At 41.6% G+C, this 21,111-nt stretch overlaps 1 protein-coding gene across 1 annotated transcript in view; it reads right to left on the bottom strand.

Annotated features, from left to right (window-relative positions):
• The window catches only part of CC2D2B (coiled-coil and C2 domain containing 2B), a 1,427,481-nt gene that overhangs the window by 11,418 nt on the left and 1,394,952 nt on the right, over nt 1-21,111 (bottom strand). Inside the window, 1 exon segment of the mRNA XM_085622020.1 lies at nt 5,083-5,141. Within this exon segment, the coding sequence (XP_085478146.1) occupies nt 5,083-5,141 (59 nt within the window).

Genomic DNA, 21,111 nt, shown 5'->3' with positions numbered 1-21,111 from the left:
ATATTGCCAAGCTAGCACTGTATTATCAACGCTTTGCGCTATGGCGATAAATATTCCAGCGATAGCGGGGTTTATCATGGAACATCGCTGGTTTTCTTGCAATGTTCCATGGAAAACGGCGAACGGTTAGGTATGCCTTAGTCAGGAATTTAACAGACGTTAAATTCCTGAGTTAAGGCAGAGTTAGTGCGATTTAAATTATTGCTACGTCTTGTTGTTAATATCGCAAAGATGCCTTTGCGATATTTTCCCATGTTGTTTTCACAGCCACGCCTACTTTGCATCTCATTTGCGATGCGAGGCGTGTGAAAAACAGGAGCTAAGTCAAGGAAACACACGCTAGCATGTCCTTGTAAATAATGCGATATAATTATCGCCGCTTTGCGCCCGAAAAACGGACGCTAAAGCGGCGAAAATTGTGTCGCCGGCCCTTGGTAATATGCCCCATCCACACTCCATTCACACGCATTTCATCAGAAAGCTTGCATTACTCCATGCTACCAACAGACCACTCTAATGAAGTTGTAGAAAAAGACTAGATCTGAAGAGCGGAAACTGATACGTCTGACAACTACACATCTATTAAGCAAACACCAGAAAAGATAAAAAAAGAAATGATACTTCTCTCGCTTCTTCTTTGCATCATGCCCTAGAAAGGAGATGATTTTTTGAATTATCTAAGAATTTAAAAACTCTAAGGTGTGCTTACATTAAACACCTGCCTCCTAAATGCTCTGCGATGCTTTGTCCTCTCGTTTTGTGGGAAGAGTCAAAGAACTACATAACCTGATTAGCTCAAGGAAACCAGGAAACAACACAAATTCTGGACCAGATGCACAAGCTAGAAAACCCAAATGAAGCACCTTAAAGACTTTCTTCTCATACAAGATATAATCTTGAAAGTATATCACATAGCCAAAAATCTGAATCACAGCTGATCCTTGCATTCCAGCAGTTTTTAAGGAAATCCTTTACATTAGGCCTATTTCACAGGCTGCACGAATGATAAACAGTGCCTCACTACCAGTACAATGCCAAACTCTAAAGCTCATTCATCAAACCACTTCTACTGAAGCCAAGTTAGGATGCACACAGCACTGCTAACTAATAACTACTAACAGATGCTTCGTGGCTAATTTAGTAGATACTCATATGCTGGAATTTAAAGAAAACTACAAGACTCTTTTGGGTCCACACAGGGCAGCTTCCACCCCTACAAAGGGACAGAGTCTGTCTTATTCTCTACTATGGACAAATTACAATGAGTGTAAAACTGAGCAGCAAGGCCAGCCCTGTACTGGAAATCCTGGAATAACATTGCCTCAGCTCTCTTGACTTTGGACCGGCCTCTGGTATCTTGCCGGATTGTGCTCAAAGCACTGTGCATAGCATGTTTATCGCTGTGTGAAACAGGAGAAACATTCCTCCAACAAACATTTCAGACTCACCGCCCTAGATGAAGCCTTTGATCCAAAGTGCTCCTACAGCTGAAAGTGCCACGTTTCACAAAACTCTGACTCGGACAGTATACCGACAGATTCTAAACCATCACACTTTGAAACTCCCTCGACATCCAGATAAGGAATTTATAAAACCACCTTACTTTTCATTAGGCCATAAATAAATATAGATATTTGAATTTTCAGACCCTTAAGTGACCCTCAATCAGCCCACAAGACAAAAACTATAAATTATTCAATTTCTAAACCCTGACGGAAAGGACAGATAGTACATCCACAAGGTGAGGAACCACCAATTTTCTTTGGTATGTTTGGGAATAAAGCTGCTTGAAGTGTGATGTATCATGTCTCAGACACAATATTAACATGAGCGCACGCACCAGCAGTATAAGGTTCACTGTAACATGCACACACCCCATGTCACCCTTCTCTTCCTGCATAGATCACCTAATCAATTTTCAAATACGAGCACATGCGGAATTGCTCCTGGTAGTGTCTCAATGACACAATAATGACAGTTGCACACTTCACAATTCCATCAATATGGAGTTTTAAAATTACACCCAACTCCTTTCTTTCCCTCTCTGAAATTGTTTTGAACATAAATGAGGGCAACAGTGCTTGTTATAACACAACTTTCCCCAAAAGTGGCTGCAGAACCGTGTGTTTTACAAACAGTTCAAATAATGAGCTTATATGCTCAGGTCTCGGGAAAACAGTGATAAATATATTTAGTGATAATAAGGTCCTTAAAATGTATCAGAACACTTATGAAATACCTCCATCTGGTCCTTAATGTAATTGCTAGAGCATCAAGAGAAGGCACAGTGGCAAAAAGGAATAAAGTGTTCACAGAGCAGCATAAATTGTCACTCAATTATCACGTTGAAATATTTGAGAAATTAACCAACTTTATTCTAAAAATATGTTAAGTTTGCCCTGCAAAAAAAAAGTACTATGGAGAATAACTGTATTTGTCACACAAAATCAGCTTTGTATTATTATCACCAAACATGCATTTTGTCCCCAAATACGAGCCTTATACTGACTTCATATAGCAGCCAGTGGCGGTTGGTGACATTTGAAAGTGGTAGGCTTAAATTTGGGTATGATTTATATGTAGTGAGGGAAGCAAGCAATCCTGATGGACAATCGTGGGGTCCAGGGTAGGGCCTCATCTCGTGACAAAAAACTGAAAAAATTGTCATTTTAAAGCAAATGTATTTAGTGAGAAAGCAAAAGTTTATAAAAGCAGTGGGAACGTATAGTCTTGAAATATTAAACACCTTAAAAACTGCCCCATATCCTACTGCATTAATATGCTCAGCAGTTAGTGGAATGTGCAAATTGTACAGCTCAACACCTTCAGGCCCTTTAAAGTGTGTGCTCATCCAGTATCTTGCACTGCATGCGGCATTACCTTTGGAAGAAAATGCTCTAGCCAGGCTTTGGTAAGCACCCAAAGCTGCTGGCTGCAATCAGTCATATAAAAATATGTGCAGACAGCTCTTAAATGAGATTTTAAAAAAGTGGGGGCTATCTAAAAAAGAACATGTAAAATACATTTCTGTGATTCCCATAGCATGCCCTCCTGCTGGTATTTTGGCTTCTCTCTGAGATGTTACTGCATCCAGGTAAATCACCCAACAACCAATATACACCTAAAACCTGTCAGTACCATTGGCTTTGTCAGGAGTTGTTAGCTGTTTAAGATAAATGAGTAACAGCAATGATTTGTTATAAATAATTATCATTAGAAATGTTTCAATTCTGAAATTATGAGACTGTGATTTAAATGTTATTGAGGCCTGTGGAAGCAGTATTGGCCTTCAGTTATATGGCCTTTTTCTCTGCACATCTTCAACCTCCTCTCTTTGCTCTTCAACACCCTCTTTTCACTCTCCCCAAATGCACTTCCTCGCATCTCCCTCACTTCACCACCCCAAACATATACTGCACTCACTCACACATTTAGCATTATATTTCCTTTGTTGTTTGCCTTGTAAATATTTCGACATCTGTGTACCCCCTTGTGAGACCTGTCATCCTTAGGGTGGTCTTTTCCCACACTTTTTGCCTTTTACCTCCTGTTTTTGCTGATTCTTTTTGTTGGCCTTCGGACTCTGAGCACTTACCACTGCTAATCAGTGCTAACATGAATGTGCTTCTCGCCTAAACATGGTGACATTGGCGTATACCTGATTGGCAAATTTGATTTACTAGTAAAGCAGTATAAAATATACCCAGGGCCTGTAAGTCCAATGCTGCTACTGGACCTGCAGCACTGATTGTGCCCCTTCACACACATGTATACAGGATTTCTAAGGGCAACTGGATTACCTGACTATTGTTCTGTGTGCTCTTCAGAGGGGCCAAGCCACTGACAGGCACTTGGTTTGCCTTCAGCCTCAGCACCAGAGCTCTCAATCAAAGCCCCTCATAAATACCTGGCACAATTCAAAGTATGCACTAAACAAGAGTAATAAGATGCATAAAAAAAATACAGAAACATAACATGATCAAACAGCTAACACTCTTCGGGAATGCACGGTTCGGTAAAATGTGGAGTAAGAGAGGAACTAAATACCTAACATCCATTACTTTGATGCTTTTAACATTCAATGTTCGTAAATCAAACCATGTTTTTGACATTAATGTTAAAGGCATGAAGATAGGGTCAGTTCTAACACCACACAGCAGATTCATTTCTTTATCATGAACACATATTTCAACCTTTGTGCTAGACTCAGATATTTGGATCAACTTTGCAAGGGAACAAGCACCCTACTCGTCTTTTGGATACATTTTTTTGGGGGGGGAACAAGTACAGCAGCTCCACTGCTAAAGGTGCCAGAGCCCTGGATCCAGGGCCTGGGGTGTTACAGTGGGGGAGGTCAGCATGATCGAGGGGCCACGGCACAATCTACATAACACAAGATTAGCATTATTACACTTACCATTACCGAGGACAAAACACCAAATCGCACATGCTTGCATCCACTCCTACTGTGTGACCAATGGGAAAGGGTGGGGTCTATGCCGGAGAATGAGGGAGGTCCGGCCTCAGGCAGGCATGCAGACTATGATGTCCGAAAATGTAATGCTGACAGCATCACTGGCCTACAGTTGATACCACCATAGAATACAATGACAATGAAGAGCTTTAGAAAGGTAAGCCCTGCGTCCTGTGTCACTTTTATAGAAGGTTGATTCGCTGCCTGGCCTTCTTCTCCTGCTTCAGACATGGTGGGGCAGGCAATCTGTACAGAAAGTCCAGACTTAAATACATCAATCTGTTTAGAGATACGATTGTGTCTCTAAATAAATCGATCTTTTTAATACTTTTTGAGGTAAATGTGTAGGAATTTCAGAGGAGACCATGCCCAGAACAATACTGGAGAAAACTAAACATTTGACACTCCTTATGTAATACCAAATTGCCCCAGTAGTACAAAACCTGTCTAAAGGTACACAATGCACACATGAATCAATATATGTTGACCAACACCTAGTTTTCTTTTTCTTCACTCGGCCAGTCCTACGAGAGGGTAGAATATCAAGTATTTCTTTAAAAAAAAAATTTAAGAGGAGGGACACAATGTGCCTTTTCTATAAAACATACCTCTTTTCTAACTCCTCCACCATGTGTTTATCTGTTGGAACATAAACTATTTCCGGTGGCTGAAAAGAAAAACAAATTAAATGTTCACCGTCTAGTAATTTAAAGAACTATTTTTTTCTGTAAACTGTTAATTAAATGTTTAAATCTGAGCAAAAAAAAAAGTTTTATTTCAAATAAATTTAGTTTCATCTCAGAAAGTAGAAGCACCCTTCGTGCATTCATTCCTACTCACTAATGTATAATCATGGGAATTCAAAATAATTTGTAACAGTAAGAGGTAGCCACAATAAATCTGTAAAAGACTGGAAGGGGTGTACTGAAAAGTACAGGTAAATGCATCAGCAAGAGGAACACATTAGAGGCATATGTTGCAAGGACTTGCAGCCCAGCACTGATAAGTGCAGTTCTGGTCTAAAACACATAATGTAGCAACTTACTGGGTCTCCAACATTCATGATGGATTGATCTAGTTCTTTGGAAGAAATGAACCCGCCACTTGACTGTAGAAAAAAAGTAATGCTCTTTGTAGAAGAATGACACAATGTGCTCAAGATGCAAGGCCCCTTGCTGACCACAGCACTACAAAGAATCCAAGTGTGGACTGCGAGAACTGCAAGTTTGCCGTCAAGATGAGCAATGCCTTGAGATGATATCCAGCCCCGCTTCCTGGAAGGAAGATGCAGTCAAACAGGGCTCCACACTGTCAGATACCTTCTTGTTTTGGCCCTGCCGTAGCCTCGAACTTCATGCTCAAAAATAAGGAGGGGACAAAATAAAAAATGGAAGTCACTATAGTAGCATATATTTTATTGTGTAAGGTTAGCCGGTTTTTCTGATCTTCCAGGGCTGGACTTTTTCTGAGTTCAATATCTTCCATTTTGATGCTTAATTTCCCAAACTTTCAGCAATTGCTACTTGAGAACCAGTCCATGGGTCAGACCCACAGCCAGATTCCTGTTCCAACTGGTCTTGCTACTTTTTCCCGGACAATGCAGCAGAATTTCTTTATTGAACTCTCTTCCCTCTTCCGAGTTACAGAAAACGTTATCCCTTCGCAGTAGGCACTTGTGATTAAGTCCTGGATCCCCTGTCTCCTTCTGGGGTAAGCAAAAGATCAGCTTTCCTTGTCCTGAGAGTTTTCTTTTAAATCAGAGGATCAATGGAAAACAGTAATAAGCCTTACTCCTTTCCCAGGCAGGCAGGAATTTCCCAACAACAGTCTTCTTCTTCTAGTCTTCCCAAATTCCAGCACCAATATGTGAGTAATGGAAGCAGTGTTTATATGTTAAGCCACTAGCGACTTGCTTAAATTTCCTGAGGAAATCATGATTTAATACCCGCACAATCTCTGCCAGCTTTTCTAAGCACCCAGTATCCTGTTTCTTGAGAGATAGTGCAGATATTGTCCCAGAAGCGCCGAGTTTCCAAATAGTTTCAAAAAGGGGACACGGACACCTGTCTAAATTTCTTTCTACTTGTTTCATAGACCCAATTAATGGCCGTGGCTTCCAGCATCTTCAAGATCAAAGTGAAACACATCCCTTCCAGTTGCATTGGCGTTACCCAACCAATGGAGTAATTTACCTGGCTGTCTCTCTGAATAAATGAATGAATGAATGAATAGGTGTTTATAGAGAGTATGCCTATGCCGCAAAGTTTCATAGCACTAGAACTGAAACAGTTTGTCAAGGCAGCTCTATAAAAAAGATGAGTCTTCGAAGCTTTCCAGAATGCTACATCATATTCACTTTGATGCAGGCACAGTGGTAGGGCATCCAGAGAGAGGGCATGCCACAGAGAAGGTCCAACCTTCTCGACAAGACTTTTTAAAATGTGACGCAGTCAATAGGATAGTGATGCTGAGCATACTGGGCAGTTAAAATAGCATCTCTGCAACCGATTCTGAATAGAGGTTGGCCCTGTCTCCTAAAAGGCTTTGTGTGCCAAGCAGATGGTTTACATTGACTCCAGGTGGGTATTGCCAGCCAGTATATGCTTTAACGGGCTTGACACACCTCGATGAATTGTCCTAATTCTGAAGATCAGGCAGACTGCCATATTTAGAACCCTTTGCAGCCAACATAGAAAAGACAGAGAGGCCCAAAGAGCAAACATTAGCTTATTCAAGTTTGGAAATAATGTATTCACTAAACAGGTTTTAAGATGAAAGGGAATGAAAGAGAGGATACTTTTCAAGATCTTAATCTGATAACATTAAGAAGATACTACAGAGTTTATCTGCAGGGTTAAGTAGATGTCCTTACTATCCAAAAGCCCATGCTCTTTATCTTCTGGGATAATGACAGAGGATCCCCCATATCTGAGGGACAAAGATCCCGAGACCATGGAGATTACTGTTCAAGAATTAACACTTCTGTTTTTGAACCATTAAGCTTGAAAAAGTTAAAATGTGTCCAATGATAGATGGTAGATACACATATCATAACATAATCCCATATTTCTATGCAGATGTGTGAATTCTCTGAATAACTTTGGTGTCATGAGAATAAGGAACTACTTTAAATACAAAGACATTGATGGCTCTGGCAAGGGGAGAGAGACAGAACTGGGGATAAGGGGATGTTCTGATTCACAATGTACCCCGATATAGTCCTGGGTAGTCTCCTAACCTTCCACCTACATTTACCCTGCCATTGTACTACATAACAGTTTTGGTGCTGACCTTTTCCCAAGTTAGGTACTACATAAATGTCGTGTGGTTTTCTCCGAAAACTAGCCTCATTTATTATACATGAAGATTCTCAGAATCACAGCAGGATTACCATCTTCTGCATAATAACTGTGTATAAGGTTCATTACTATTTTCATCGTGTCGACATGACACAGCAAGGTAGAGCCCTTGAGGGCACCGTTTGGGTACTAAGCACCAAATCTTTGCTGGGGCCAGCAGAGGTGAAAGACTTCCATGCTGACACGAAACGCTGAGGTCCTTGCAAGCAGATCCTCCAGTACGCAGTGGTCTGACATCCCTCGGGGGTGTCCATCTCAAGACAAAGACGGGATCCTTCATTCTATCACTTCAGGTAATGGGGTTGGCTTTATCCTATGGGGATTCTTGGCGATACACCTACATTTATGCTAGGTACACTTAGGTACATCTAGTTAGGGTTAGCATCATAGGAGTACGCAGTATTGCTGCCATGTATTTATATGCCTGCATATATTCATTGTTTGAGCACAATGGTAGATTTCTATCATCTATTTACTCTGTGGGTGCTCATAACTGTATATATCTTTTTCTGACCTATGGCTGTTGCAGCACACATATTTTACACTTGAATGATGATGGAATAATAAATGCTTATTGAAAAACGTCCCCTTTGTTTATTCTGTGTATCCGTCTGGGACAAAGTAAGCACGAGTGAAACATACTGTATTATTTCCATGATCTCTGAGGGAACAGGGTTGTCATGTTCGATAGTTGCCAGAAACTATTTGCTCCTTGGTAAGAGGGGTTCATAGTGGCACTGTTAACATTGCTGGTATACAGGCGAACTTATCTGGTGGAGGAGTCTGGAATCAATCTGGACACCTATCCCAGAGATTATGTTGTCTAAACGCACAGATCTTGTAAAGATTTATATGAACTACACAACAGGGAATCTTGATGAAAGCCACACTCAACAAGAATTGACTATGAGAAATACTGGGTGAGGTGTAAAAGGTGACTACTGTCAGATACAAACGATACAACCCACTAGCTGACAGTCACACATATCACTCAAATCACTGGGTCAAGGTGGAGGGATCAACCATATTAAATACAGTTGACAGATACAGCAGAATGAGATAGGTGGGGATGCTTTCATTAAGTTTCCATCTGAGCTCACTGATAGTGGGATCTAGTGCCAACGCTGTCTCTAGACCAGGCCTTCGCCCCATTTGGGTACTATCTAGCAAGTGATGGAATTCAAACAATCTAGTAATTCAGTGGTCAATACATTTCTCACCAATCTTGACAATCTTGACAATGGCCAAGAGGAGGGAAATTGGCTTAAAGCTGGTTTCTACCAAAAGATCGAGGTTGGGCTTTTTCTTTTTTTTAATAAACTTTTTATTGTATGTGAAGTTTGGCACAAGCTTAGCAAACAGTACATGAAGACAATATATCCAGACATCTTTGTTTTTTCAGGCAACCGCACGGGGATTTTACAGGCATCACAACTGTGAACAACTTCCCAACCCTCAAATCCCAGCCTCTCCATCACTCCCGTCTTCTGAATCCCCCTCTGCCCGCATTCCAGGAGGCTCACAGATAAATCCCCTGAATTTATTCCATGCCCCCCATACTCTGTTCCATTTCTTCGGACATCCTCGATGAACGAAAACTGCCCTCTCGGCCATCATAGCAGTGTCTAGAACTCCACACCATGCAGCCAGCGTTGGTGACTCTATCGCGCCCCATTTCTGTGCGATGTTGCGCTTTGCTACTAGTATCCCCAGCGTGGCCCATTTCTGCAATAGGCGCATGAGGTCGTTTGGTTCCCAAACATTCAGCAAGCATCTCCTGGGTTCCGGCGTCAATGACACCTCCACCGCCTGCGATATGGTCCTCATTACTTTTACCCAATAGTCCCTGATCTTAGCGCACTCCCACACCTCCCCACAACGCCTCAAGCAGTATGGGTGCAGCGCCGACCCTATTGTGTGAAGAGTTTGCCTCGTGTAGTAGATTCTGTGTAGGGTTTTAAGTTGTACTAATCTAAGTGTGGAGGGTATTCCCACCTCCCGCGGTGATGCCAACGCCTCCCGCCATTCGAATTCGTCAAAGTCTCCCAGATCCCGGGACCACCTTTCCCTGAGTGCTACATGCGGGTCGGGTAAATTGTTTATTAGTTTACGGTAGGTTAAGGAGGTCGCCCGCTTCGGCATGTAGTCCGTCAGCAGCCTATCCTCCAGGGGGGTGGCCTCCGGAACTTCAGTGCCGGCCGGCAATACCGCCTGCAATACATGTTTGATTTGCAGGTATCGGAAAAGCTCTGATGGTACTAAGTCATACTGCGTCCGAAGGCGCTCAAAGGGTATCACCTCCCCGTCGTGCCATAGGTCCCCCACCGCGGATATGCCAATGGCATCCCATCTGTCGAATCCTTTGCACTGTTTTAGGCCGCCCAAACGTTGTGTTTCCCATAAGGGGGTTAATTGGGTTATCTTTCCTTTCCAGCCCAGTTTGGCATGTGCCTCATACCACAGGTTGACCGTCTGTTTGGTGGGTCCAATCACCGCCGGCGATCGTCTTCTATTATATTGTGCGGACAACAAGCCCTCATTTCCTAGCCCATGCCTGTCTGCCTTGAAAGCGGGATCTGTCTGCGGGGCGTGTATCCATTGGTTGGAGGTTGGGCTTTTTCAATAAAGTTAGATGTCAGTCTCTTTCCATTTTAAGGGCACTCACCCTGATGTAAACGAAGCGTTTAGAATGGTCATGGAAGTGCATTTTACCTCTCGGTAAATACAATTATATTTCCATATGCAAAAGAACCCTCACACCACAGATACCCAAAGGATTTTTTGTCACAAAAATTTTTTTTGTTAAAAAAGGTCTACAACCTGAACTTTAACTGTGGCTGTTCAGATGTGGGCAGAATGCCTCCTGTGAGCCGTAAAGGTTTCATAAGGCAATCCCACCTCAGGGGAGACGTACCAGACTCCTAATAAGCAAGTAGGAAAAGCCCTTTTGTACGTTGCAAAATACTGACTCACTTTGTTTGTAATTCAGGCATCTAATGAGGTTTTGGTGTAATTTATTTATCATTATTTATGAATAACACTGCTTGCACATACATCTAAGAAAAACATGTTTAAATATCATGCTTCTAAACAAGAATAAGGTGAACAACCTAATATCTATGTGACTAACAACTAACTCTGGGTAGCTATGAGTAGCATGCTGAGGGGATGGAGGAAGTCAAGAGATCTGATCTAAGAAGATGCACAGGAAGGTTTAAATGTATCCAGGAGAATCAGGTTGGAAGATAGACAATCTTTTGCTCGGATGTCAGTAGAGTAGTCAAGGGAAGTTATGTGAACTACTTTGAATATAAGTGCGAGTATTTTGTGGAGTGCAACGGTTTTGTCTGAAGTTCAAATGAAAAAGCAGTGTTGAGGGAGCCCCACAAGTAGGTTGTTGCAGTAATGTAATTTACTTAGCACGTGCAAATTGGTTAATACTTTGGCAGTGTGGAATACGACAGATCTCTATATTTTCCAGATGCTGAAAACCTGATAGCATGCAGCAGACAAAACAACAGTGATAAATGAGCCCATTAGAGATTTTTAGCAACGGAGTAGACGGTCAAAATGGTAGGAATTAAGTAAATTAGACTGGGTGGAGAAATGGGTGTTGGTGAAGTGGGGAATTATAAGACCTCCAGTTTTGATGAGTTAAGTGTTAGACCTTTCAGCCTTAGGGTGGTCTTCCCTCACACTTTTTGCCTTCTCCCTTCCTATTTTGCTGAAATCATTTTTGTTGGCCTTAGGACTCTGTAAACTTTACCACTACTAATCAGTGCTAAAGTGCTTGTGCTCACTCCCTAAAACATGGTAAATTAGCTTACATCTAGAGTTGCCACCTGGCCGGATTACTACCAGCACCACCGTTATTTTAATGTCCCTGCCGGTACAAAAACAAGCAAAATCACCTAAAGCCGGTGTTTTTAACCCTTATCTGTGCATACTTCAAACAGCAAATATGAATAGTAACCACTTTTAAATGTGTTATAGAGCTGCGTTAACGATACCTGGCTAATAATTAAAGTATTACCAACCACAGGGGCGGCCCAAAAGCTCCTGAACCAGGGGCAATCACTATTTAATCCAAACAATAGTTCAAGAACTAATACAACAAATTACAATTAATAAACAAATAACATATTAATAATCATCACAAAGATTAGAGTAAGAAAAAGGAAACAGAAGGCAAACGTGACCCTTGTATATATAACTATCAAAAATACAAATTTATTATAATAAATAAAACATTTTTAAAAAGAGAGACAGTGGAGCTCTATACAATACGTTGGTAGAATTAATGAATGTTTACAGACCAAAAGCAGTGGCAGACAAAAATACGTCACAGCAACAGGGAACAACATAAAAACAAATAATGTGTCCTCAATTAATTCAAGGGCCACAAATACGTCGACGGCGTTTCAACCGCTTTGTCAGTATACAGTCATCATCAGGACAGACACAAATTGACAGAGCATCCAAATTCTAATTCGAGCAAGCACTCCAGCGTCGTTTCACAGAACAATTAATGTGAAATGTCCAAAATAAGAGATATATATGGACACCAATAGAATCAGGATTCGGTTGAGCAAGGAGGCAGTGCTTGCACCTAACGGGCAGCGTTGATCGATCGGCAATTTAAGTACCGATTGGACTAATTAATTTGTGAATTGTTGTGCCATAGATGTAGCACGTCTTAGGAATCTTCTCCACATGGAATAATTACACCATGTCAAGACACCATTTATTTCTATTGTTGTCCATATATATCTCTTATTTTGGACGTTTCTCATTAAATGTTCTGTGAAACGACGCTGGAGTGCTTGCTTGAATTAGAATTTGGATGCTCTGTCAATTTGTCTCTGTCCTGATGATGACCGTATACTGACAAAGCGGTTGAAACGCCGTTGACGTATTTGTGGTCTGTGAATTAATTGAGGACACATTATTTGTTTTTATGTTGTTCCCTGTTGCTGTGACTTATTTTTGTCTGCCACTGCTTTTGGTCTGTAAACATTCATTAATTCTACCAACGCATTGTATAGAGCTCCACTGTCTCTCTTTTTAAAAAAAAATGTATTTATTGTAATAAATTTGTATTTTGGATAATTATATATACAAGGGTCACGTTTGCCTTCTGTTTCCTTTTTCCTACTCTAATCTTTGTGATGATTATTAATATGTTATTTGTTTATTAAGTGTAATTTGTTGTATGAGTTCTTGTACTATTGTTTGGATTAAATGATAATTAAAGTAAACACTGAAAGGAAAGTAATGTTAGCAATAAATACATTAGAGTTTAGTTACAGTCCGATTTAGTGTCATGTCCAGGCCTTTGAACGCTCTAAAAACTACAACAAATGGTCCGTATTTTTCTTCTGGAAAGGTGGCAACCCTACTTACACCTGATTGGCTATTTTAATTTACTTATATGTCCCTAGTAAAGTGGCACACCATATATCAAGGGCTGGTAAATGAAATGCTACTAGTGGGCCTGCAGCACTTATTGTGCCACACACTTACATAGCCTCTAAAACATGTCCCAGGCCTGTCATTGCAGCTTGTATGCAGTTTTAAACTGCCAATTCGACCTGGCATAAAAACCCTTTCCAGGCCTAAATCTCACCTTTTTTTTACATATGTATTACCCTTAGTTAGACCCTAAACAGCCCATATGATAGGGTGCATTATAATTAAAAAGTTGGACATGTACTTTAAATTTTACATATCCTGGTAGTGGAAAACTTCACTACTGTGAGGCCTACCTCTCCCATAGGATAACATTGGGTTACCTTATTACATTTGATAAGTGCCAACTTTTGTTAGGGAGTCGGTGGAAATGTCATGTTTAGTATCTAAGGAATTGTAATTTGAAGCCCTTTTGAATGGTAAAGTCAGATTTTAAGTCACAATTCTGAAAATGGCACTCAATGTTCCCAGGTGCCATTCGGGCGGGGCACCTATCCAATCAGCACGCACTCTTTGAAAATAATTGACAAGAAGTGAGAAGTAATGAGTGCATCCCTCATCCCCACAATTTCTTGTTGAATAGACTGCCCAACGCTGGGATAGCACCGAAGAATAAGACAGAAGAATAATTCAAAAGTCATTAACTTTGTTTGAATCCACACGAGGCGAGACATCGTGGTTCATCACATAAGCTGGCATGGTATTTATTTGGAACAAGTTGAAGAAACCTTCATTCGCACTTAATAACATTTTAGTTTAGTAAACAATTGAGTTCAGCAAACAAATGTTTGAATGATGTTCTCATGAACTATTAAAAAATTGCATGTGTTAATGTTTGTATTAATTGTCAACCATGTAGCGGCATTGTGGGAAACGTAGTATTTTTCGCCGTGTTACAATGTAACCTTGAGGGCGGGTAACGTGTAAACAGTGAACCAATTGGGCGTAATGATAGATAGGAGCACGCGGTTAAATAGAGGTCGAAAAAGGGAGGGAATGATTGCTCGTGGATTACAGCCTTGAGTGTAGCGCACGTTCCGACGGACGAGAGATGAAGCGGTCCGCTTTTAACTTTTATGACAGGTATGGAGTCTTGTATTATTGTCGACTCACGCTGCAGCACAATGTTGAGTAAATTTGTAAACATGGGGTAACTAAATTAGAAGAGAGTGACACGTTATAGTGCAGTGAAGTACGTAAGTGATAGGGTTAGTACGAGGTGAGATACAACGCAAGTTGGGCTGCATGCGGAGGGAAAGGAAGGTTACGTGAGGTTGACGATAAGTGTAAGGTGACCTAAGTATGTCAAGAAAATGGAGACAGAAGTATTAGTCAATTGCGGTAAAGAAGCATGAGCCATACGAGGAAGGCAGGGCCTAAATCACAGTTTATTTACCGTTTTGGTTCATGGGGAATCATGTTCATTATTTAGTGGGAATAGTTCACGTCGCATTTAAGGTTTATTGGTTTTGATCCATAGATTTATCTCTCGAGTGGTTTTTATTCTGGATAGATACGTACAACACCTTGCAATGTCGGTATATATAAGAGAAATGTTCACCTTTGCATGTACAAAAATTAACGCTATGTCTAATCATGATTTTAATTGATTATGTGTACTGTTTTGTTTGTTATTACAGTGACCCCTGATGAAGGGCAATTTCGGCCCGAAATGCATTGGGTTTTTACATAAATAAAATGCTGGTTTGGATGAATTTGCGTCATTCGTGTTTCTGGATGAGGTTCGGATGGCCCACCATTTACACTAGAAAATTGAAAATTGGCATTCTATTCCACGTGTGGATGTATACAATGTTGATACAATCGAAAATGGTTACTAAAAAGTTTTGATTAATGAGATTACACGGATGAATATGAAAGAAACATTTGACTGCCATAACAGGCATAATTTTGCTGTGCGTTTGGTTTGGGGTGAGACGTCGCCCCTGTTCCCTCACTTTTAGAAAGTTAGCATTTTCTTGTCATAGCAATTTGGTGCATGCAGCCTGTTTCCTGGATCACATGACTGGGTGTAGTTGGCAACTGGCCTTCGTGTATTCCTCCCAGACAGCCACATAACAGCATGAGTAGAGTTTGTCGGGATGGGCCATTCAAGGCAGGATGGAAAATGTAGGTGTGCGCAGCCCTGCTTGCAATTCAAAGACACTACCTCAGCTCACACTCAAAGAACTTCACACTAGCCTATTGGGACATTGGACAGACTGGGACCAAGACAGGGAGACAGGAAATTTCAGACAGTTCTGTGGGAGTGGAGGGGATCCAGAATTTTTTCCACTTCAAAGTGGGCACCAGATATAAAAATAGGAGTCTCAGATCTGCTCTTAATTTCACTTATACATCCGCGGCAGGACTCTCCAAGGACTGCCCTGCCACCTGTGGCCTGCTGTATATTTCTGAAGACTGCGCTGCTGCTCCATTGGGACCACTTTGCTGCCTTAAGTCTGCTCTGTGCTCTCAGAGGATTTCCCTGCTGCTTGAAATTTGCGCTTCTGCTTGAACCCAATACTCCCAGAGTGACTCCAAAGGCTAGTTGGCTGGCCTCCAGATCTAAACCTCATGGAAATAAAAGGCTCTAACATTCTTGAACCCCCATCTGGATGCATCTGAGTCAGTCCTGACCCTCTAAATGGTGCCCCCCTAGTCCCGAAGTAGTGCTAAAGGTGCCAAGATAGCACAAATCCAAAACTTGATACTTAAAACATTTCCTGCCAAAAAGAGCACTGGGAACCGAGAGGAGACTGGGACCTACCTGCTCGCCTATCAGCAAAATGCGCATTACCGATGGGGTTGGCTTCACTGTAACTCCCGCTACGTTCAGAAAATCCTGTTCAGTGGCTGCTCTATGAAGGGTATCTTGCCTTCTGGAGCCCTCATCTGATACAGCCTCCAGCTTTGTCCTGCTGGAGATTTTCAAGTTCCAAAAAATAATCTAATTCCAATCATAGAAATCTTCACTGCGCCTTCGTCCAGTAGCTCCCAGTCGACTACACCTCTTACTCAGACACCGCCAGCTGCCTTGTACGGCTGAACTTTACCTTCTCAGGCATTTTTCTTCTAAAATGTTCCTTAGTCCAAAGGTAAGCAGACACCATTGTGGGCGGCCATAACTTTCAACTTTGCCCTGGTCTCACGCGACTAGATGTCCGCAGTTTGTGCTTTGTTCTCTTAGGCACTATTTTACACTCTAAAGTTTAAAAATCCATATCACCAGTTTTACTAGTTGGATTTTTTGTCATTTTGATGTCAAATAATTTATCCAAATGTACCACATTTTCTGAATTTGGTGTGGGATTTTTCTTCTATCATGGTTCCACTTTATTACCGTGAAATCGCAGAAAGGGAATTTAAGTTGGGAAAGAAAAGATTTGCATGTCACCAGCATAGACACAGTAAGAGAAGCCAAGAGGGTGATGATTTCACCATGGGAGGTGGTGTAGAAAGAGAAGATGATGGCCTCCAGACAGAGCTTTGGGAAATCACAACTAGTAGAGAGATTGGTATAGATAGAATACCATCCCAAAACACAGAAAAAGAGCAATCAAAGAGGTAAGATGAGATCCATGTTAGAGATAGGATTATTAGGAAGTTGAGTGAAAGTTGTAGCTTGGTGGGGCTTAGAGGGCAGGATGGCTGCATTTGAGAAGAAATTTGTGTGTCTTTGTCAGTAAGTAGTTCTGGATCACTTGTCATTTAAGAAACATTGTAATTCTGGTTTACAACGAGCAATGTTGATATAAAGATGCTTAATACTTTCACAGCGCTAGCTAGCTTCCACCACTCACTCATTTACCTCGCTTTTCTCATTTTCATCCTTTCTTGGTTTTCCTATGATCTCAGCTTCTCCCACCTGATTTTGGTAGCAGTAGTTGTGGGCCTGATGTGCACAGGTTTGTCCATATCCTACACTAAAAGTGGTCTCCAGGGTTACTCAAATTCCAGGAGTTCTGGTTCTCCTTGGGATTCATCACAGAATTATTCTAGCACATGCTGGTAAGTAAACTTTTGTCCACAATTAAACCTGTGTGCTATAGTGATAATTGTACTATACTCCCAGGTTATGGAGCAGCAGATATAACACAGTGAAGGAACGAGTCAATCCTACATTTCACATTTCGTCTGACTCGTAGCAGGAAGAAAAGTGCCTCTCTCACTTTTCCTTGTTTCTTCCTTTCTTTCCCCTGGGGATAGCACCCTTAGATCCTTACAAATTGGCAGGAGCAGACTCTATCAGAAAGGCACCGTTTGCCTCGAACCTCCCGCCCACAATATATACTAGTATTAGCGGGTCTTGACAACAAGCTTCTGGAGAGAGGAATGTAACAGGGGTGATCCACTGTATCAAATGCTCTAGAAAACTCAAGTTATACAAGTAAAGGTGGGATATGGTTGTAGAGAGCTGAGGAAATATAGTTAGGTAGCAGAGTGAGTTCTGTTACTGGTGATTGGAGGGCATACATGTCTGATCAAAATGGATAAGTAGGCTGTTAGACGAGAGATGTATAATAATATGGTTTAAATCTTGATATTCTAGTGTTTTGAGGATGATCCGAGGCAGGGATACGATGCAATGTTTGAAGGGAATGGTTGAAAGTAGGTGTACTTATAAAAGTGGAAGTACTAATGCAGATTTGAAACAAAGTGGGCAGGTTAAAGATAGAAGAGAGGGGTTAAATGTAATTTGCGAGCTAAAGGATGGACTTGATGCTTTTAGTATAGGAATGAGTTCTATCGATGAGGTGGTAGAGAAGTTAGAAAGTTCTATTCAGTGATGTGGTGGGTGGCTAGAGATGACTAAAGAAGTAGATGAAATGCTAACTAGGGTTAATAGTTTGTCTCTCATAGTGGCAGCCTTTGTGGCGACAACATCCTTGGCAGTGATTCAGGAGCCTGCAATAGGAATGTGAGAGGAGTATTAAGTTGGTGATTGTGCCTGCCAGTCTTTCAGGGTGTGGCTGAAGAGCAGTGATACGATTATGAAAAGATTTGGGTTTTGCATTGTTTAAAGGAAGTGGTAATGTGCTTGAAGCTTCCTGTTGGGCAAGGATGTGGCATTACAGCCAGAGCTGCAGACTTTGGAACCTGGGGAACCAGGTTTGAGGTTGACCGTCAGCTCAACATGCTGAGTTTCTGGGATAATCATAATGTGACCTTAGTTATATAACTGATGCTCAGGTAAAGCACTCCAGTACCTTCGGTTGAGCTGAAGGTTCCATTGAGCGGGCGGGGCCATGACGGAGTGGTTCCGTCATGCGCACAGCGCGACCGACGCGCATGACGGAACCACTCCGTCATAAGCAGCGAGGAGGTTAATGTAAAGGTTATTATTATTGAGGTGCTTTTGTTTACTCTGTTTGCCTCAAAGTGCCATCATTCTTGCTTTAAGTGAGCCAGTGTGATCCTTTGTTGTAGACGTGGGTCAGAAGGTAAGAATGAGCGTAAAGGGTAGTCTAAGTTGAAGGCATGGTGTGATGTCGCAGGATGTGACATGTTGCAAAAGTGTGTGATTTCTGTGGATATGGTTGAGAGAAGCAAGTGATGACCTCTTGAAATAGGAGAGGAGATGAAGAAAGGACAGGGAGAGGAGATGTTGATGGATGGATGTATACTGTTGTGGTCAGAAGGGAAAGAGAGAGAGAAGTCAAGCATGTTAGAAATGAATTAGAGGTCTAGAGATTGGCCCTGTTTGTAAGTGAGGAGTGTGTATTTATTACAGAGTGATTGGACAGATTCTCTTAGAGCGGGCTTAAGGCAGTTATCTAGCTTTTTTTCGGAGAATATATATATTTGTGAGAAAATGTCCCATTAAAACTACTTTGAATTTGGGAAGTCTGTGTTTCAGATAACTGCATTGCGAAAGTCAGGTTTAAAATGAATAGTGAACTAACCACCAGACATTCAGACCAGGGGAGAAGCATGGAAGGATTTTCTCATGTGAAGAAGGCTTCCACGTTTAGCATGTTGACATGTAGGTATGTGCTGCTATTATTGGCACAAAAGTTATTTTTGAATGTTTCATTGGCCATCAAATAAAACAGGTGACCATACAGACAATTAAACATATACATATAAAGGATAGCATAGGCGTAACAGTGACTCCGGAGCAGTTTACTATTCCTGCTTTATTACAGATGTCGTTAGTTGGAGTCCCAGTAAGGCAGTCTCAGCTTTAATTCCTTCCGAGGAAGATAAAACGAGTACCTTATAATTGGTAATAGGAATATCTGCTATTTACATGGTTTAGTAGTATACATTCAAAACTTGGGGCACTGGCAACAAATACCATGCCGGTGTACTGTTGACTAGCAACATAAAGCTACGAACGTTAAATAATATAATACACAGCAGAGAATGCATGTGCAGAAATAAATGCCACCAGTCTGCAAACAAAAATTGGATACACGGTGACAAGGAAGATTAGATCACAACAAGATATATGCGAACTTTAAATTACATATACGTGTCATTAAAATGTGACCAAGTAATTTCATACAAATTTATTAAAATGTCTTCTCACACCTAACGTTTTCTTGGCAGACAAGTGGGCCAAACCATATTACCTACCTTCGTAAGTAGTCTAGCCTACAAATGAATACAAACAGAGCGTCATCTTTTGGGATAATCACAACTTCCTTGAGTCTAGCATTGATGCTGGATGCAGATGTAGAAAGTTCGGAGCCTACTCAGGGATTACTTTGTAGTATTCTCCTATTACTATCTATCTCTTATGATAACTTGTTCCTAGCTGCTCAGCCTGTGTGAGTGTTCTGGGTGGAATGTCTGGTGTATGTGCTGTGAGTGGAATGCTCGGGTGACTGGATGAGGAGGACAGTTGGTGAATGGGGCTGAGCAGCTAGCAGGCTGCTCCTGGTGGGGCTGTTGATTGATATATATAAATATATTTCTGTTGATGAAGATTTATACTTGTTTATCTACTGCTGGAAAAAAACCTACTTTGGCATCATCACACCAGTGTTCTCCTGATTACTACACTTATTTTTGGCGACGAGTTGGAGACGTTCCCACGCTCAACAGTGGGTACAAGTGGCCTGAGAAACCTCATCATGCTTTCTACAATATGCTGGAGAAAAGATACTACACGTAACGGACGACTGGTCAAAGCAACAGGAGCAATATGCTACAGAAAAGACTCTCACGAGGCCTCACAGGTATCTTTCTTTAAAGACATTCAGCTTTAAATGAAACAAGCACAAAGCCAGCGCGCTGTGCAGTCCTACCGGTGTCCATCACATCAGACAGCCCCCACACAAGCGTGCTGTACACCGTTAGAAGTTTTTTGCTTTCTCGTCCTAAGTGCGCCAGGTATACCCAGACGTGGGTCCTGGGCTCACTGTGCCACTGGAATCAAGCTATCCTGGCTGAAGAGGGATGAAACACCGAAACCGGTCCTAGGATGCTTGTTTCCGGTCCAGGGAGGACCTGATTTGGCAGTTTGGGCTGGACTGTTCCCATGAGGCACAGGGTCAAGACTGATTTGCATATGGCGAGGTCTAAACTGAGGTGGCATGGTGAGCAAAAGAATGATGGATTTAACCCAGATCTCTTGACTGGGGGTGAATGTTTTGATTTGTTCTTCATTCCGTCCATCAATTGTGTGTCTTTTGCTATGATGAAGCATGACATCCCCTGGGAGATGTGTGAGGGCATCATGAACAGTCTCACTGACTATTCCTATTCAGTACTCTGACCCAGGCACTCTCCACCTTTTGAGAGACTATGTCTCCCACTCTATCCTTTCCAGGAACATTAGTTCCTTTTTGTAATTTGAAT

Source organism: Triturus cristatus, chromosome 1_2, assembly GCF_964204655.1.
Source record: "Triturus cristatus chromosome 1_2, aTriCri1.1, whole genome shotgun sequence".
In the NCBI taxonomy this organism is placed as follows: Eukaryota; Metazoa; Chordata; class Amphibia; order Caudata; family Salamandridae; genus Triturus; species Triturus cristatus.
The sequence above is the reverse complement of the archived record's forward strand: the minus strand, read 5'-3'. Positions and strand labels throughout refer to the sequence as shown.